This window comes from Marmota monax, unplaced genomic scaffold, assembly GCF_021218885.2.
Source record: "Marmota monax isolate L192 unplaced genomic scaffold, Marmota_monax_Labrador192_F-V1.1 WCK01_AAM20220418_F8-fsc00031, whole genome shotgun sequence".
In the NCBI taxonomy this organism is placed as follows: domain Eukaryota; kingdom Metazoa; phylum Chordata; class Mammalia; order Rodentia; family Sciuridae; genus Marmota; species Marmota monax.
In genome coordinates this window covers 7538701-7559902 of record NW_026695197.1, presented here as the reverse complement: position 1 = coordinate 7559902, position 21202 = coordinate 7538701, and the positions used below count along the sequence as shown (strand labels likewise).

Sequence of the window (21202 nt, the reverse complement as noted above, 5' to 3'; positions counted from 1 at the left end):
TGAAAGTAGCCCTTTTCTTTGATTCCTATGCTTTTTTCCAATAGGATGGATGGGGGTCTTGAGCCAAGTGTGGGCAGATGCAGCAAAGGGACCCTGGGAACCATGACAGCACTCTAGGGTCAGAGCTGGCTCTAGGGGGGAGGGTGGGTGAGCAATGCTTGCGCCCTGAAAGTAATGAAACACAGCTGTGTTAACTCAGACTTTGAGATAATCATGACTGTGGAAGAAAGAAAATGGGACAATGTCATGAGTTTTTGGAAAATTACTTTACACTCATATGTAGAAGGGAAATAAAAAATAATTCTCTCTCCATCCATATCCTTTTCCACCAGCATATGTGAAAAGTGGACATTTAGATGAGCTCATGTCTAGTCAGGTTTTTTCCAAGCATGTTACAAATGTTTATTACTTTAACTAAAACTAGATTCACACATGACTTCATGGTGAAAAAGTGAGGACAAGCTCAAGAAATGGCTCAAGCTAATCACTAATAGTAATATAGCAGAGGCCGGACTGGCAAAGGCTCTCGGAAAAAACACTGGACAGGCGAGACAGTGTTTATAGAAGTAATTCAGAACTTTAAAATGTATGCACACATGTAGATAAGGCACTTAGGAGAGACAAGTTGATGGATAATACATGTACAGAAAATCTTCCAAATTGGCAGTGTGCTAGGTCTTGAACACATATCCAAACAGGCATAAATATGACTTTTTAAACACTGGTGTCAGACTAAAATGGGATGTATGTTAGCACTAACCAGTGATTAATGGCTGCAGTTCGGAATCTTCTATAACTGCATTAACCTGTGGTCATTTGAGGAATACTCAGTTCAGATGATCAATGGTCGTGATTGTTTAAGCTCAAAAATTCTAGTTTCAAAAAGAATCTCCACACATAGCAAACAGGAGATGGACCTAAGGGTAGAGAAGGTGGCAATCTCAGCCCCAGACAGCTTGCTGCCTGTGTAATCCAGTTAATCCCCAGTGACCTGCTCTGTGGCCAAGAGCTGTTTGTGCACACCTGTGTGGCCTTCAAGTCCACTCCCAACTCCTGGTAACAAGCACCTTCTTCCTGAACTCTACACTGCTAACCAGGCCACACAGAAATATGTTTAATAGTGGAAACAGCAGCTTTGAGAATTCGAGCAACATATACTCTGTAGTAACTAACCTGGTTAGGCTTATTAACTCTTCATTTTAAATAATTTATACACAACCGTAGGTGCCAATTTATGCCAACCCTCTTTCACCCATCACCCCCAGTCTCTCCCGTCAGTCTAAATCAAGTTCAGATGTCACATATCAGAAAACTATAGATTAAATGATGTATATCCAAACTCTAGGAACTCTTAATATATAGTCACATTAACAATACTTTAATCCAGTCATTAACCAAATTCCCAGCTCTTTTATAAATACTGTTTGACAGTTTGTCCTAGAATCCAAATAAGATCCACACATAATTAGTTGATATAACTGCAACAGCTTTGACATTCATGGTTATTTTTTTCCCCTTGAAGTTTAATCATTGGAGAGATCCATCTAGATTTTATTGATTACAACATTGTGGTACAAATTTAGCATACATCTGTCCTGGATCATTTATAAGTTGGTTACTACACAGAGGCATGATCACATCCAGGGTTGGATCTTGGCTTGACCACAGGGCATTTTTTCCTCTTAGGAGGTACATAATATCTGATTGTATCCTATTTCTATCATGACAGCAATCCTGATGCTTGATACACAGATCCATTGATTCATTAGTGGCTTAATTATATCTGTAGTACTGTAGTCCTTACTAGCTGGGATACTGCTACAAATGAGACTTCCTCCTGACTACTGATTATCCTCAAGTTCACATATGAAAAGGAAAGAAAATTGAGATTCTAAATCTTCACCTATTTTCAAAATAGTGAGCTACTTCATTAACATTTTCTCATAAGTACATCTTTTGCATACTCATTTTGACAATTTGTTGTTATTTTTAGCGTACTTATAACTTCATTAATTCAAACCTATTTGATGTGTTTAGGCCCACTGCCTATTGCCCCATCTCTAGTCAGTCAGCAGGAGACCCTGTAACTTGCTTCCCAGTGCCTCTAGAAATAATCCTAGTATCATCTGATAGCTTCCGCTCTCTGTACAGTAAGAGGTTCCAAGTTTATAACATTTCCTACACACACCAAGAATGAGCCACTTCTCCAAGCCGCTCTCATTCCTTCCTTGCAGTTTTAGCCTGCAATCTCATTGCTTTTTATGATTATGCTTTCAGTTCTTTTAAACAGATGCTTCTAGATAATCTATACTATGGGTTCATTCTGATACTTCCCATTCAGTTCAGGAAAGTTTTTAACTGAAGAATCATAATTTTTTTTTTTAAGAACTCTAAAGCTTCACACACCCTCACAATGATACCTACACCATTACCCTCAATTATTATAATCAGTCCATGGGGCATGGGGTGTCTTCACTAAAGGTACAGAAACTACGTGTTTAAATCCCTTTGGTAGGTAGCTTCTGTGATTCTACCAACAACTCAATACTCAGGGGGAAAGTTGAAGCTGAGCAATGGAGACAGAGGCAGGCTGGAAAGATGGAGTGAAGAGTAGTGTGTGGTCCTATGGAGACACAGTAAGTATGGCCCAACTGCAGACTCTAGAGGGGAGAGAGGGAGGGATAAGATGGAACCCAAGATGGAGACTTCCACACATGCAAGAGACTATGTTCACAACACTGTAGTAACGATAACACTGGAAACTAACCATCTGCCAAAAGATCAACCACCCACCCACCTTGTGCTCTGTTTATATAATGCAATACTTGACCAGTGCTGCATCATCCATCATGCCTATACCCATAAGTAAACTGGGGCAGGCAGCAGGCAGCACAGAATGGACATCAAGTGAACACAAGGTTACCACATTGAATATTTACCAAGAAAAAGGAAACATACATGTGCACGATAAATACCATTCAACAGAGAGGGGATCTTGGCAGGAGTTGGGGGAGGCTGGTATTAGGGAACAGATTTTCAATTATATTCATATAGATTTTCTTTTTCGATGAAGTAAATATGGCAAAATTATGATTCAATAATTTTTATCTTTACTTTTTATATTTGAAATGTTTGATTTTATAAAATATTCTTCACGGATATTCTGACCTGATTTGTAAGTGTGATCCAAAGAGCCCTTTCTTTTGGTAATGAACAGCAACTTTGATCTAATCCCAAAGCAAAGCAAAACAGGACCTGAAGTACCTTTTTCTTTTTACCTGAAATATCTGCTTCAGGGAGAAAAGGGCCCTTCTTAAATCTCGTCCAGAAGAGTTGTACAGTTTTTCTGAAATAAAGAAGAATGTAAATTAATTCATGTGACTCAACAGATGGCATAAATACAAAGGGGTTATGAAGGTTAACAATTTCTACTCAAAAAGGAACAGGGAACGGACACATCCATTCCATATATACACATACATATAGCCCTCACTCCAGAAAGAATGATTCACACACTCTGCTAATAATGGCAGAGAGGAGACAGGAGAGTTGTGTAACAAGATACACCCAGATTTGCACTCTTGGCCCCCAGCTTCCTTCTCTAAATCACTATTTAACACTTTGTCATAGACCCTTTTCCAGTTTTACAGCTATTTCCACTTGATGGCCACATACACCCAGAAAATCTCTGTAGCCAAAACAATGCATCCTTCTACCTCACTCCTTCCTGGCCTTAGAGCCCCTGTATCCTATACTTTCCTCATTTATGCTTAGAAAGCCTCAGAGGCCCTCCCCTTTCCTGGGTCTGCTGGTGGCCTTGAACGCACCTATGGGCCCCACTTCCCCATGCAGTACAGAAGACCCAAATGCTGTGAGATGGTTGTATAGACTAACTCGCTCCCTGTAGTCTTGCAATGATCCTCTAGAAGCTAACCTTACCTCCTCCCCAGGCACGGGCACTGACTCATGTTTAAGGATGGTCCCGGCCCACAGCAAGGTAGAAGGACGAGTCTGGCCTTCAAATTCCCTAGCTCAAGACTTGGGCTGACTTGTATAACTCAGAGAGACAAGTATGCCACAATGACTAGGTGGCCAGTGGGTAATGCTACAAGGTGCTAAGGATACATAGGAGAGTTCAGTACTGGTATCTGCAGGACATTTGGGAGCATGGAGTCTGCTTAACATTGCAGGAGCCACGCTTGGTCCTGCTAGTGCCATTCCATTTTTACAAAGATGTCATCTGCGAAAGTACTCCAAACCTGTAGCTTTCTTATGCAAGTCATTTTAACAAATGTCAGCTTTTGTTAAAAGCATGTTATCCCTTCATCACATGAAAGCAATACTGGAATCATCTTCAATATGGTTGAAATAAAAATAACTAAATATTCACTGAAACGAGTATTACTCTAGAGCACTGATCTTTGAAAAGACAAGACAATCCCTCTCTACAAAGAGCCAACACCATGGTAGGAAACGAAATCACGGTGCTTAATTCTAACTCAAAAAATTGCTAGCTATTTTTTTAAACAGTGGCACCAAAAAAAGCCTAGATGCCAACTTGTTCTGCTTATTCAAGGTTGCAAGGTTCTCTCCCCCAACTATACCTGGTTCACTGTGTAGATTGTTCTAACAGCCTGAATGCCAAGGGAAGGAATTCCAAGTGTCTACTGCCCAAAGAAAAATCAGGCGGTGTAAAACAAGACCATACACCATAGACCAAGAGGGGTCTGGAGCCCACCCTAAGCCATCAAGAGGGCAGCAACGCAATACAGCTTCACCTCCAGTTTCTCTGACCCTACAGAGGTTCTCCTTTCTCCTCCTCAGCCATAAATACACGCCAACAAAGCCGATGCAGCCTCCACCAGGGGAGAATGTGGGACAGCTATGGTTGCTATCACCGACAGGAGACGCCAGTTTACCTAGAATCTTAGCAAGAACTAGGGACCAAGGATGTTCATAAATGACATGTAATTTGTCCTTTACAGAAGGTACAATTCCTGCTGGCAGGGGAGGATCCAGCAAGCCCTTCCCCTATGTCAGACTTCCTGCCCACAAAAGTGACTGCTGAGCACCCTTTGATGTGGCTCAGAGAAACCTACAGGCCTAAAGGAGAAGCACTCCTTCTCATAGCTCAGGTCCTGGCTTTCTTGCTGCCTGACATCACCATGGGAAGCATGGGCTGGAGCTTTCACTGAGTGACATTGAGCTCAAGACCCCAGGCATTCTACGGTTACCACGGCTGGTACAGGCCTCCCCCCCTTCAAGTAAGTCTAGCGGGTGAAGGGCTCACGGACACTGTTGGGCCCATTTCCTATTGAACTCCAATTACTCCTTTAGAAGCAGCCTGTTTATGTGGATTCAGGCATGAGTCCCAGTCCTGGGTTACATGGGTGTAAGTCCTCCTCGACACAGGAGGATCACTAGCCTTGGCACTCCCTAGGTTTGCAATATAGTGCCATCCTCTATGGGCTGTGCTCTCATGTGTAAGTCCGTGTGTGCAGATTCATATGCATGTGTGGCTTCTGCCTGTGCTTAGTGGAGCTGAGCTTGCAAGGTTCTCTCCCCCAACTATACCTGGTTCACTGTGTAGATTGTTCTAACAGCCTGAATGCCAAGGGAAGGAATTCCAAGTGTCTACTGCCCAAAGAAAAATCAGGCGGTGTAAAACAAGACCATACACCATAGACCAAGAGGTATCTGGAGCCCACCCTAAGCCATCAAGAGGGCAGCAACGCAATACAGCTTCACCTCCAGTTTCTCTGACCCTACAGAGGTTCTCCTTTCTCCTCCTCAGCCATAAATACACGCCAACAAAGCCGATGCAGCCTCCACCAGGAGAGAATGTGGGACAGCTATGGTTGCTATCACCGACTCAGGAGAGCTCAAAGTCAGAGCATAAGGGCAAAAAGGTACCTGAGCAAGCAAGATAGAGCTGGGTCCCTTCCTGGTCACTGTGAAGAAAGTATAATATTAAAACTCAAAGCAGAAATGCAGGGCTGGGGTCAGGCTGGAGTGTAAAGGGTGGCTTTTCTCCTGAAATTTCGAGAGTGCTTGGAGGAGTGGCCAGCAACTCATGAGACTCATGCCTGCAGAGTGCCAAGGAAGATGTGGTATGGATTCCAGCAGCTGAGGAGATCCAGAGGGAGCTAATTTTACATCCCTATTGTTAGTTAGGCACAGTCCAGGCTTGGCCCCTAAGTGAAGAAAGGAAAATATATATTCTTTTACCCCTTTCAAACTAACCCTGCCCAGGTTGCAATCATTTGCAGAACATTAGCTTTTATGTAAAGGGCAATTAGTGGCCTACATTTGGTAGCGAGCTCTAGTCTGAACCTTGCCGAAGTCTTTGAAACTGTGCCCTCATCCTTCCTCTCCATGTTTCTTGCCTTTTAAAGTGAGCACTGTTCCTTTAATAGATGCAATTAGTATATTATACTCTAAGCTAGTTTATAAAAAGTAGAGGGCAAAAAATTAAAGGCCAATGGAGACCATGCCTGCTTTGTCATTGGGAAACTCCCTGTGTGGCCCACAAACATCAGTGCTGAAAAGCACAGCCAAAGGTGTCCTGTGCCCCCTGCTCAGCCAAAAGCACAATGAAGAACATTGATTAAGAAAAAAAAACAGGGGGGGGAATTAGAACCACTTTAAATCAGTAGAGAATGTGGAGGTTAAGAACCAAGATCACCTTTGAGAAGGTATGTGGTAGAGTGAAAGATGCATCTAGAATATCAAGCCACCAGGCTTGTCAAATCGATAATTACGAAACACTCTTCTATCACCAAGTATCAAACACATTAGCCAAGCACTCCAAGGGAAAACTTGGGCCAAGACCTAGGATTCTCTCCTCTGCTCAGGGCAGAAGATGACTTTCCTTTTTCCTTGTGCAGATACAAAATCCACCACACTGAAAGGAGATACATTCAGAGGCAAGATGCCCGAGCCTACATTTGAAACTATCAGCTATGGAGTGTACAACTGTTGATTTTTCAGGAGCAGCCATAAGAAATGAGCTCCTTGTCTACCAGGAATTGAACTGTGATGTACTCTTCAGACACTGGGCAGAGAGATGGGGGGAAAAAAAAAAAATCAACTTCATGAGACTAAAGACTGTCTGAAGAAAAACAATGGCCAGGGTTGGGTGATGTTCCAAGACAGGAAGCACTCAGCCTAAATTCTTATTGGCACTGAGTGAGTCAAGGATTCCACTCTGGATATTCTTCTCATGAATTCAGACATTTCAGGTGATTCATGGATCACCAGGAAGTACTCTCCAATTCAACCTGCAACTGCTGCCTCATTATTACATGGTAATATTTTAATTTTTTTTCAATTTTGAGACAGGGTCTCAAAACAGGCTACCCTCAAACTTACAATCCTCCTGCCTCAGTCTCCCAAGTAGCCGAGATTGCAAGGATGCACCACCATGCACAGCTACAGGCTGATATTTTAAAGAAAAAGGCATCGTGAAAACTGGTTTAATTAGAATGGCTAGGTCTAACTTTGGAAGTCATCTTTTTCCAATAATTTTAAGTTTCTTGGAACAACACACTGATTTAATGAGTATTCAAAAATATATTCAGACATTAAAAAACAGTTTCAGAAGGCACAGGTACATGGAAACTTCCAGTGGGCTTTTGGAAGATTTTATGGACTACCAGGGAAGAATTCTTGATCTGACCAAACATCTCCATTTTACAGATGAAGAAACTAAGAGGTGACATAGTTGCTTTCGGGGCCCAGACCTGAGATTGGAGGTTCACGGAAATGGAAAAGACTGAAAATGGCCAATAAAAATGGAATTGACCATATGTTCTGTTTGATCAAAAAATAACGTAAACACCCAAACTAATGAAACCTGCTTAAGTCTTAACCACAACACTTATGATGCCATGTAAATTCAGAGAACACACAGACAAAACCAAAGGCCTTTGAGAAGTCTGGCTCCTCCTACCCACCTGTGGGAATGGTAGAGGACACATGTACAGCATCCTCCCATCAGCTGAGTGGCAGCATAGCAGCCTGATGAAGAGGACGCTAAATAGGAGTGATGGCAGGATCATGTGACCCAATAAGACAAAAGACTGCTTAAGAAATCGTTTTTTAATTGAATGGAGCTGGAGAATATCATGCTAAGCAAAATAAGCCAAACCCCGAAATTCAAAGGCCAAATATTTTCTGGTAAGTGGATACTGATCCATAATGGGGGTTGGGGAGGGAGCTGGTAGGATAAACGAACTTTGGATTATGCAGAGGGGAGTGAGGGGAAAGGGTGAGGGGATGGAAGGGATGGTGGAATGAAAAGTTATGCTCCCTTTGTATACAATGTGTCAAAATGCATTCTATTGTCACATAATTAGAACAGATTAAACATTTTTAAAAGCCTTATTTAAATCCAATTTCCCTTGGATTTCTGTCATTCCTTAAATAATTTGGAGTAATAGTCATTAAGATGTTTTATTGTTTTGATGATCAACAGATACCATGCTATGCACTAGGAACACAAATACACATGAAGAGAGTCTCAGTCAAATAAGACTATATGGCCTAGTGGAGGAGACAACACAAGTGTCAGGACAATGTCATGTGAGAAAGCGGCAGCAACACTTAGGGCCCTGGAGTGGCAAAACTGAGTGTGGGACAGAGAAATGAAGATTCAGATGACATGACCCTGAGCAAGATCAGCTACCTTGAGAACTGCTGTATAAAATGGCCACATGAGGAACAGAAAGCACAAGGTATAAAAGCAAAGCCATGTGTCCCAAGAGGACAACCACTTAGGCAGTGTTTGAATATGGGCAGGTGCATAGCTATGAGGTCGTCCAGATCTGTGGGGAGAGTGGGCACAGAGAGGGACCTATGGGGCCATGCTGTGGCATTTCAACTGTCTCATAGGCAGTTACAAAGCTCTGAAGGGAAGTTAGAAAAGCACTCTGATGAAATAGGGTTCTCTCAAATTCATGGCCTGCGTATCAGGTCAAGGCAGATGAGTTGGACAGGGAATGGGTAGGAATAGGAGAGCAGTTAGGAGGCCTTTAGAATGGGACACTGGAGCAGCTTAGGCCACTTTCATGAAACAGACCCCTTCCCAAGACAGCCGAGCACTCTCCTTGGGCAGTGATCAAGGGTCAGAAGCAGCCTCACTCCCCAGCCTTCACATGCTGACCTGGAACGGCATTTCTCTGCTTCCATCTCATTCCTCCTGGGGTACCAGGTCAGCAACTCCTGCAGAAGTCCTCCCCTCCCTCTCTGGATTCCTCACATTTGCCTTTGTTATGCACTTGTTAGTGGGGCTCAAATCAGTGTTGATGGTGGTGCCATCTTTCTGTGTTCATTTCTCATGATATTTAAAGATTCTCAATATTTTGAAATTGGTTCAAAAGATTGGTTCTTTTGAAATCTTCCCCCACAAATAAAGCGTGACCTCCTTGATGTTCCATCTGTGAATAATTTACCTTCATGTCCCCAGCACTTAATCCTTCAATAAATAATTAAATGACCAAGTTGGCTACAAGGGCTGGAAAGAACACAGGAAGATCATATTCCATTCAAATTCCCAAGGTCCCAACATCCAGCCTGGTCATAGCTTTACAGGTTAGTCAAACCTGAGAACATTTGGGAGTCTTGCCTTTTGTGAAAGGGCCTAGCCCCAAAAGACAGCCCCACTCTGTCATGTCCCTTTGGCTACATGACCATAGACATGAAAGTCATATCCTATGTTTATTGTTGCCAAAACTTCAAAACATCCAAGATACACCTCAACAGGTAGATAAACTGCAGTACATTCATACAAGGGAGAATTTGTTGTTCGGTGATAAAAAGAAATGAGCTCTCAAACCACAAAAGGACATGGAGAAACTTTAAAATGTGCATTGCTAATTGAAAGAAGCCAATTTCTAAGAGTTACATACCATGTCCATGGAACCATTTATGTGACATTCTGAAATAGAAAAAGTAGAGAATAGAAAGATCAAGGTTTGTGGGGAGAAGCAGGATGAATAGGTAAAGCACTGGGGATTTTGGGAGTATTTAAGTTTTTTTGTATGATACTCTAATGACAGATACGTCATTTACACTTGCAGAACCCATCTAATATATAACAGAATAAACTCTAATGTGACCTATGCCCTTAACATATGAACACTGACCCAATTGTAACAAATGCACTACACTCACATAAGATCAAAAACAGGAAGCCAGAGAATAAAAAGGGTAGTTATGGACTAATCTTTTCCTTTTTTCATAAAATAACCCCCCCACACATACACACACACCCCTAAATTTTTTTTTCCCAAAATTATCCAAAGCAAATGCACAGGAAGTCAGACCACAAGCCCCATGTATGACTCTTTACAATACTTCTGCATACACATGACCTGGAGCCAGGGCATGGCATTTTCTGCCACAAATCATTCCTCATGGTTCGAGGCACCCTTATGTGCTTTCCCACAGCAGAGCCAACTCCAATCCATATTGGTATCCCTTCAGTCCCTGGCAGTGTCTGACCTATGGTCAGTGCTTGGTATACATGACTAATATGAGGGGGATCAGTCTATCTACGGCCAGACTTCCATTAACCTGGGATCCTTGAGCATGGATGGAATCTCACATGCCTATGCCTACTCTGAGTGCCAAAGGGAAAAGCACAATTTAAGACCCTGGGAATCCAGGATGTTTTTTGGTAACCCTGAACATGCAATTCTGACTCCTTCCATTTTCCTTCCCTTGCTCACTGACCATGTTCTATGGGACAAGGGCTATGATAGGTAAGTAAAACCATACTCAGGGCACAACCCAAGTTTCAGGATGCTCAGTGAGTCAACAAAAAGCATAGCCCAGTAATTACAGATGCAGGGCCCCAGGGAGGTGTCAGATGTGGGGAAACCCCTCCCCCCTTAATATAGGGGGGCAAACAACTTCCACGGAGCTGTTGACCAAGAAGCTGCAAAAGACTTTCAATTCTGCAATGAGGTACTGGATTGCTCATCTTTTATTACCATCCTCATCCCCACTGAGGACAGCCTAGGCTAAACCCTTCATATCCCCATCTGCATGAATTCATGGGAAACTATTTTCCTCTCTGAATTTGAGAAAGTGAGTTAGCTTTGGGAATCTAGTAAAGCATACTTCTGTTCTCTTGTCTTTGAGCTTCTGAAATCATCCCCCGTCAGAAAGCAAAAAAGCCTGAATCAGCTTGAACAGAATTCTGTTTCAAAAAAGACTTTTTAGCCTCTAGGATCAAAGAATGGTAGGAAGAGGAGGGTCCTCAGAGATCACCCAGATCTACCTCCTCCCTCTGCAGAGAGGTGACCTCTCTTGTCCAATCCAAGAACACCGCACCTGTACCAAAAGTGGCTGCACCTCTGAGCCTTCCCCTCAACAGACTGCTCTGTCATCAGATCCTCTGCATGTGGAAGGCAGCAGGGAGACATGGGGCAAGGTAGGTGGTGGGGGTTTTGCTTTCCATCTACCTCCTGTGCTGCACATGGCTCTACTAACTGCCCACCCGCCTTCTCTTTCTCCATTTCATTCTCTTGTTTTCTTCACCCTTAATCGGGGATCTGCAGAACCTTCAAGATACTTTATTCAGCTTTTCTATTTCTCTTAATTTTTAAACCTTCCACATCTCCTAGTTCTCGTTTGAAAACCACCATGGACATGCACTGCCAAGTCGGTTTTGCTCGAGCGTGGGGTTCTTCTCCAAGAAGGCTGCATGCAGCACAACGGTGGTCATAGCCCTGTAGCTCTGCCCTTCTCACTGCTACTGTCAGGGCACAAAAGGAAGCTTCCTGAACCAAAGGAGCCCTCTTTGGACTCTTCTGGAAGGATCCAGATTCCCTGGCATCCACAAGGGACCATCCTTCTCAATGGAGTGTGAAGCCCAACTCTGCTCCCCTCTCTGGGGAGGAATTTTGGGAAAAACTCCACCCCCAACACAAAGACCCCAAATCCATTAAGACCCAGCAGCCCAAGGACAGGACGCATGAGAAGGTGTTCCACACCATTAAGGCACTGATTACAGTCAGGATGGAGCCATCTCAGCCTTTGCTAAACAATCCAGCCCTGGGAATAAACTCTCAAACCCTACTAGCCATGCATCCTGAGCCCCTATCCACACCACCTGTATACTCCCTGCCAGTAACATCCTCACACCATGGACTGCTCGCTCCTGTGCTTGGTTTGCACTCTTGCCTCCTGCGCCATAATTGACACTACCACCACCCAGACTCCTAAATAACGCTCACATTTCAGAAGGTATTCCTATTACTGAGAAGACAACTGAGTCAAACGGGATCAAAACACATTCCAACCTTCTGAAGCTACATGATCATGCACTGCTGGTAAGAACTTGGCATATGTCAACAGCTCACCCGCCTTCATCCTCCAACCCCCAAGGCTTCAGCAGAATTTCTAAAAAAAAAATTACCTATGGCCATAGGTTTAGGGGATGATCAGGCCTTTCCTGGGCCCTGCACCCAGGATCAGGAAGGCATCTCCCAGCACCTGTTGGGTCTTCCCAACTGAGGTGAGAGGGTCACCCGAGTCAGTCAGCCCCTACTGGCCCTGGTGGTGCCTCTCCAAGGCACCATCACTCCCTGGAAGGGAGGGCCTCTTCCTTCTTGGGGTCACTGACTCTTGACTGGGAAAATGTTCACCCTTCCTGCCCTATACCCTGAGAAAAAGAGGTAGATATCTAATCCTTAGAAAGAAGGTAAGGATGATTAGCTGGGGTCAAAAGGGAACAATCTGGTATCAATCATGTCACTAAGCAGAGATGGCAAAACTCAGGAGTCCACCTGCCCAACCCCATGGAGCCAGTGCCCTCTAAGCATCCTTCAAGATGGAAGCAGCTATTCCATCCATGGCAAGTAGCCTATAATGCAAACAAAACTGGACCCGAGCAAAGATTTGAGTTTTTAAACAGCTTTTCTAAGGAGGGTTTATTCACTAAACAATGGAGGGGAGAAAAAAAAAACACAGAAGTATAGCATTGCATTTTTTTTTAACAAGTGCAAACTTTATTGATTTTGTCCTGCAATAAATTCACATCTAACCAAAGGTTTAGTCACTAAAAGAGCAAGCTGCACACACCTCCCACCCACCCCGATGCTTCTGTATTTCCAGGCTGTAGGTCCCATGCTATGCAGGGCTGAGCCCAGAGTGCTCTTTAGCTGTTGCAAAGTATTGCAGTGAAAATACACCATGGCAAGGATCAGCATTTCTGCCCCTGAAGGAACACAAAGGGAATGCGGTATGTTTGAGAATATCACCAGGAGACAATGGGGAGGCAGTTTCAAGTTGCTGGGGGACCTCAATTACAAAGAAGAAGAGTGTACAGTTGGAAGCTTCAAGGAAATTAGCATTCCCAACCATCCTATGTACTTTTTTTTTTTTTTTTATGAATTTGACTATTTGCTCATCATCTACCCAATGAATAATGGGCCAATATGGAGATGGGACTGGTGACCCTGAGCTAAGTGCAAGCAGTTACTTCAGAGAAAAACCTTTACTTTCTATTATAAGGGCACCAGTGGGCTTTCAATTTCACCCTGGAAGGATATCATTGTTTTAAAAAAGTGATGTGGAAATTATCAGCCAGGTCAGTGTTGTTGCCCTGACCAGAGCCCAGGGACCCGAGGCTCAGCACTGACTAGCTACGTGCTTTTAGGCAAGACCCTTGATATTTTCCATCTGCCAAAGAAGGGATTGGTACATTACACTACAGAACGGCTAAAGAGACCGATTATACAGGTTATTGAATGCTCAGAGCAGCTGAAGACCCATCCCCTGCTGGTGGGATGCAAGATAGTGCAACCACTTTGGAAGCAGTTTGATATCTTCCTGTCAACAGGAATCCACACCTACTCTTAGATCCAGCAATGCTACTACCAGAAGTTTCCTCAAGGACAGTGAAAACTTTCGTAAAAAATATTTCATCAAGATTCAATAGTGGCCTCATTCATAGTGGCAAAAACTCTCCTGGTAACAACCCAAATATCCATTGCTGAACAAGCAAACCACGGCACATTTATACAAAACAGCACCAATCCACAGTACAAACACTACTGGCTCATGTGAAACCAAGGATATATTCCAACATTATACTAAATGAAAGACTGATTCCATTTATATGAAGCTTTAGGAAAGACAAATCTGATCTATGGAGACAGAAAGCAGATCAGTGCAGGCCTGGATTGGGGGTAGGGAGGATTATGAGGAAGATGCATGGAAGAACTCTAAAGGAAATCTCCTTTGTCCTGCTTGTAATGGTATATATGGCTGTCAAAAGTCTTGGAACTATGCATTAAAAGTGTATTTTGTTGCATGTCAGTTGTTTTCAATAAAATTCACAGAAAAGGAGGGCTGATCCTAGAGAGTCTATAATTCAGTTGGAGTTCCAACTCTTAGGAGACTCATTTACCTTAAGTTACCGTTTCCTTTCTAGATAACACCAGACACAAGATGCCCTGAAAACTTACAAAGGGATCATTATATAGCAACCCATGGATATAAAGCAAAGCACAAATTACTACCGACTCTGAAAGCACTCCGAGAAGGTACAGATAAGGTAAACTGGTGACCCAGGGGCTGAACTCTGCAAGTGGGCCCCTCGTGCTACGGCTGGGAGACAGGAGCCTGTCAGGGCAAAGGCAGGGGAAGCCAGAGCTCCAGTAAGCAATGGTGACAACATTCACCGAACAAGAGGTGAAACTTCATTTTTGCTACCTAGGCTGGGAATGCAAAGATGATTACAACATGGTGCTTGTGAAGAACTGGAATCTGATAGGAGACCCTGTATGGTTTGGATGTGAGGTGTTCCCCAAAAGCTCGTGTCAGACAATGGAGGAATTTTCAGGGGTCAAATGATTGAGAATATAACCAAATCAGTGAATAACCCATTTGATAGGCTACTAATTTGAATAGACCAATAGGTGGTAACTATAGGCAGGTAGAGCATGACTGGAGGAATCAAGTCATTAGGAGTGTGCCCTTGAGGATTATGATCCATGGCTCCTTGCATTCAAGCTTATTCGGCTTTCAGGCTGTCATGAACTGAGCATCTTTCCTCCACCACACTGTTCCACCATGAGGTTCCACCCCAAGTCCCGCACAGAGCAATGGAGTTGACCATCCGTGGACTGAACCTCAAACTGGAGGCCAAAGTAAATTTTTCCACCTCTAAGTTTTCCTTGTCAGGTATTTTAGTGACAGCAATGCAAAGCCAACCGACTCCCAAATAGATATGCACGATCTAATGTAAAACGTGATGAAGCAGAGGAAGGCCCTTATCAGTGTGGGGTTTAGAGAGGCTTTGAGAAGACCACCCCCCAGGAAAATGCTGGGTAAGTAAGCCAGCCGCTTAGTTGAAGGAAGGCTGGGGCAGCATTCCAGGCTGGGGAAATAGACAGTGCTCATTGATGAGACAGCTTGGAGTTGCTGGGGAACTTTCGCTGGCCTGTGATGGACATTGTCATTTCCTGTTAGCCACAGGCTGATTCCTGGAATGGTTATCAATCATGCTCATGGCAGGTCAGTCGAGTGACACTTTCTGATATTCAATCACCACAATGTTGCCATTATGTACCCCGATTCATGCTAGGTTTCAGGTTCACTGAATGCAGATGGTGTCTTCCAACAGATGCCATTTGTCACTAGATGAAAAGCACTCCCACAGGGCTCCCCACACTGTTCCTCAGCTCACTTCTGGAACCCAGTTGTCGAATTTCCCTTCCCCTCCAGGGTCTGTGGCCCACAGTACCAGTTTCACATTGGGGTCTGCTTATTCATTCATGTCATGTCACTTGGTTTTCAAGGAATTATGGGAAACAGGGGCTGGGAGCTGCAAGGAGATTACCCACCGGCTGTGGACCATGACTGGCTACCTGTGGAGCTCACAAGCTTGCTTTTTCCTACTCTTCCCCGGTGGCTTCATCATCAATTCTTACTTCAGTCTGAGCCAAGTGAACCTTTAGAAGAAAGTTAAGGCCACAAACCACTGACAGAAGCAGAAGTGACCACTGTCCCATCATCACAATGCAGTCCCCATATCACCATGAATGGGGCAAGCCAGTCACTGGTTGAATTATTTCAGGCTGGGAAAGTCAGTCAACTTCAGACAGGTTTGTGATAAAAGCCGGGGTGGAAAGAGGGACTTAAAGTTACATTTACCAAGAATCAAGTTCTCATTGGTTCACAATAGTCTACCACCCACATTCAAAGGCCCAAACAGCCACTGCCATTTCTCCCAAGGGCAGAGATATCACAGGAGGAAAAAAAAAAAAAAAAAAAAAAAAAATCAAATAATGGGGAAAAAAACTGACCTATGTCTTCTGCGAGTCCTTATCTTGGTGGCAGTTTAGATGCCGAACTGTGAGGCAGGGTGTCACCTAGAGCTATAGACCAGAAATGGGGAGCTGCAGGAATGGCTGCCTTTGCTGCCCCCAGGGTGATCTCCCTTCAGTTTCCCCCTCCTCCACGCAGGCCAGAGCCACAGGCATGGAAAGTGCCCTCAGTAATCTTTGTGGTCCGACAGCAGGGCCCCAGCCTTCACCACACCCCCCGGGGGGCTGGAGCATTTTCCTGTGTCTCCACATGGCCCCAGGAAGAGACATGAATACCCGTCATTATACCACACTTAGAGGCTCCCTCAAACACCCACTGCCGATGAAGGTGCCATTAGGACAAAACCAGGCACCCAAACTGATGCTTTAGCTTTGCAAGGGAGCGGAGTTTTGTTTTTCCTCATCTGGAAATTATGAGGCTGCCCATGTTTCATGTTCTAAGACCTAAGATGACTTTTAGCCTTCTGTTACCAGTTAATACCTGTATTGAGGGGGATACTAAAGCAGAGTCAGCCTTAGTCGGGGAAGCACCTTTTTACTGTCTATGAATCAAGTAAAGTTGAAGGGCAACTCCTCCCCAGTGTGCATATGACAGACTGAGGAACATAGAAGGGATACATACAGGCGCTCCAAAATAATCATCAAAAGTTTAGGCTATTAGGGGAGGGAGAGTCTGGGAGGAGGAAGGATAATAGAATGAATCAGACACTATCATCCTATGTACCTACAGGACTACACGACCAGTAGAATTCTATATTATGTACAACCAGAAAAATGAGAGAATTTTCTCCATTTACGTATGATGTGTCAGTGCATTCTACTGTTATGTATAACTAAAACAGAAAGTTTAGCCTATGCATTTCTGCAACATAAAGGAACTGGACGAATGACAAAGATTTCAAGAAATCCTCTCAAAGGGACCCAATGAGAGGCACAGGTTGCCTCCATGAAGGAGGACTTGCTAAGAATAGTTGGATTGCCTTCTATGCTACGTTTTAAGTAGTTAACATTTAAACTTCTCACTTGAATGTGCACAAGAGTCCTCTGGGGACTTACCAAATGCAGTTTGGAATTCCATAGAGCTGGGGTGGTGTCCAAGATTCTACCAAATGCACAGGTGGTGCCCCTTGGTGGTGGATGTTTCCAGGATTACACTCAGAACCACTGCCCCCTGGGCATATGGTTAATCATTCCTGCAGGGCTCTGAGGGGTGCCCACTCACTAAGGTGGGTATGGTTGGCTCAGGAAGATTCCATCCAGGCCCTTGGCTATCATTTTTTACCACAGATGAGTCACACACCATAAACCTGGTAGGTATTCTACAATGTTGTGTGTGTCTTAAGTGCTGATCTTGGAGTATAGTCAATTCCACTGAAGCCAACACACACCTATTGGACTCCCTGAGACATAACAGATGAAGGAACAGGCTTGCTCTTGGAGTTTGCAAGCTGGCACAATGCATGAGACAGGATAAACTGAGTCTTGGGTAACTCTGCTTTGGTAACCACGGGGTCTACATCCGATACTTGGGACAGTATCTCTCCTACAGTCCCATCCGTGAAGAACTCCCACATCCCAAACTTTCTACCATTGTTCTGCTAACACCATTGCTCTAAGCCATCATCCTTCATGTGGTCATACAGTGACTACCTCCCCGGCCATCCTTCCTCTCCCCTTGTCCCTACATAGTTCATGCCCTCACATCTATGTTCTTGGCAAAGTCTCCTGGTATTTCCCTTATTACACTGTTTAAAATCATAGACATGCACCCAAATACACTTTCCTTTTGGAATCGATTGCCTGCTTCTCTTACAGTACTCATCTTTTCAACTGTATATTTTACTTATTTACTGTCTTCCCCCACTGAAATCAAAACTCTGCAGGGGGTTGTCTGCTCTATAAATGACTCTCCCCAGGACCTTTATGAATGACTATGTCCCCAGAACAGGGACTGACATAATAGGCACAGTCAAATTTGGTAGATTGATCAGTCTTCTTCCTTCCGCCCTAAGAATGAGGGGGTCTGATGTCAGTTTCCACCCTCTTTTATAATTTGAGAGCAAAGAATAACTTTCAGAATCAGGACAGATAAAGTGACACACACCCACTTTCTGCCTAAATAATTCCTTTAAACTAACCCATATCCTAGCAAAAAAATAGAAATAAGCTCCCTTCATGTCATCATTTGGAAGTAAGAAACATGAATTAATTTGTTCTCACTAGATTAACAGGTTTAGAATCAGCTCCAAGCTGGGGTAGTGTGGAGACTTTCTTCAGTTCATAGGAAAAAAGAAATGCCTAAAAATATCAGCCCCATAAGAATACCTTTGTGTTTGGTGGTTTGTATGAAAATTGTTTATCCTATTTTTGACGTTGATTTTCATGTTTAATTGACTTGGGAAGTGATTGTGAAACTCCAATTTTTATCCTTTGCATCCTATGTGGCAAGATGCTTTTTTGAAATTCAAGACATCAAAATGTTCACTTGGTATCTGTCCATGGTACCAGTAGAACCCCAATGCTCCCCCCACTTTTTTTTTTTTTTTTAAGAGCCATATGAAAAAGGTTTGTTGCATCCCGTTTGGGGGTGTGACCATGAAGAAGGGATGTGGGAAATTAGGTAAAAAGCACAATTTTCTGCCTTTGCAGCCCTTTACCACATTTTAAGGAAATCCCATCTCACTTTTTCCCTACAGTTAATACTGCCTTTCCTTTCATTGTCTCCTCCCAAACCCTGCAGTCCTAGGGAGAGCTTTGGCTCACTCAACAGCTATGGTCCAAAAAAAAAAGTCTTTCAATAACTGATTACAGCTGGCTGCAGGAATTCCTGAGGCAAACTGAGAAAAGAGACCAGTGAACAAACCCAGAAAGCAACAATGACTCTCCACCACTCCCCTTCTTCCTCTAATTCAGATGCTTTTCTCCTTTTCAATGTAAGCTGAGGAAAATTAAGGTTCCTTTCCAATACGTACTGGAGAACGCCATAAAAACATTTAAAAAAAAAAAAACAGTGATGCTCTTCAAATGCAAAAAACACTCCCCAGCCTGGCCCACAGCCAGCATAGGGAAATTTTGGTTGGAAATGATGTGAGTTTTTAGACAAGTATCAATACTTCCTTAATGCCACAAGGAATGAAAGGCCCAAGATAGCACCTAAAAACTGCTTTTCTCCAAGTGGGGATTCCAGCAGAGGGAAGAAATGGAAACAATTTTTGGTGTGATGATGAACCTTAATGCACATAATTGCTAGTGTCTTCTTACACAAATGCACTGCAAAATTCATTGAAATCATTGGTCTGTTCTACTGAATCAGGTTATAAAGATAAATTCAGGAGAGATGACATTTGCCTGAACATAGGGTTTTTTGCACATAGTCCAAAGAGTTAAAAGTAAAATGATACTATCCTGTTTTTCTACAGTCTTACAGAAACTGCAAACTCCAGAACAACTGAGGATGAAAAGATCTTTGAATACCTAGAATGTATCAATAACAATAACTTACTTGAAGCCACAGGCAAAAGCTTCATGTTGCATGTCTTTAGGCCAGAAGGAGTTATCGTTTCTTCCTCCAGATGGGCACTTCAGCTTCCCCCAATTTTCTACTATGGAAACATGTATGGACATTCAACGTCCATCTCCCAATAGTTGTGCAATTCTTTTTGCCTACAGAATTAAATTTTGTCTAAGGTTCTCATGTGTCTTATGACCAGGTGCTGGAACACAGCAACTGAGAAGCAGCACATAGTGCAAGGCATAAGGTGGGAAGGTTAAAATGTACCTAAAGCAGCATTGGGGAGGTGGCAGCATCTGCACAGTGCGTCACAGATCTAGTCAAGTCTCAAGGATCAACCGCCTTCCCCTAGGCCTCCAAGGTGCCAGTGCATAGAAGCAGACCATTTGTCAGAGTCCATTTGCCTAAATCCACTCGGCAGAATTTGCTCGTTTCTCTTCACTACCTATAAATTTCCAGCAATTTGGATGTGTTGGTTTTACCAGCTTGTTCTGCCCAGTTCTGGATGACCAGTTTTCAGGCATGGTTTGTTTTTGACCCAGCCCCCCTACAGCTGCTGCAAGAAGAAAGCTGTGGGCAGAATGGTTTGCAGAAGAGCCTCCCTTGGTTTGGGGAAACAGAACCAGGACATCATCTGCACCAGCCTACCTAGGCAGGAGACTGAAAGGGAAGGAGGAATGGAGGTGTCAGTCCCTTTCTCATACATCTATGCATGTGTTTCATTTTAAGTGATCACTTTCACACATAATCTTTTGATTGTATTGGATGTATATTAGAAAAAGCTTAAGAATTCAGATGTAAGGATAATGAATATTCACATAACAATTTTATTTCAACAGTTATACATTCCCATGGGCTGGGGTTGTGGCTCAGTGGTAGAGTACTCGCCTCATATGCATGAGGCCCTGGGCTCGATCCTCAGCCCCACAAAAGATTGTGTCCACCTGCAACTAAAGAAGTTCTTTAAAGAATTATACTTTCCCAAGATGGCTTTTTATGAACCAATCAACATTTCTTAAAATGCTGTTATTAAGAAAACCAGGCCAACTAAAACATGCCAGAAATGGTCAAAAGCTGTGAACTTATGACAGTAGCAATTTAAGTGGTTATACACTCACATGTTGAGAAAACAAGCCTGAAAGGTTGGTCACTAGATGAAAAGGACCAGAGTCCCATTATATTGCCATTCACCCCAAACCACAGAAAGGGTTAAAATACAAGTTGGTTTGGGGTCCTTTAAACAAAAGAGACACAGGAAATGAATAGTATCCATCTTAAGTTTTTGAAGTTTAAGGGATAACTTCAATTTTCTTGAATATTTTATTCATACAACTCATTCTCATCTCTGCAA

General features: G+C 43.3%; 1 protein-coding gene across 12 annotated transcripts in view; it reads right to left on the bottom strand.

The window, feature by feature from the left end:
* Positions 1-21202, bottom strand: part of Fhod3 (formin homology 2 domain containing 3) — a 461034-nt gene that overhangs the window by 265834 nt on the left and 173998 nt on the right. For all 12 annotated transcript variants that reach the window (XM_046428243.2, XM_046428244.2, XM_046428246.2 and 9 more), the window contains exon 4: positions 3279-3346. In XM_046428243.2, coding sequence (XP_046284199.1) covers positions 3279-3346 — 68 coding nt within the window. The remainder of the gene's footprint in view (positions 1-3278; positions 3347-21202) is intronic.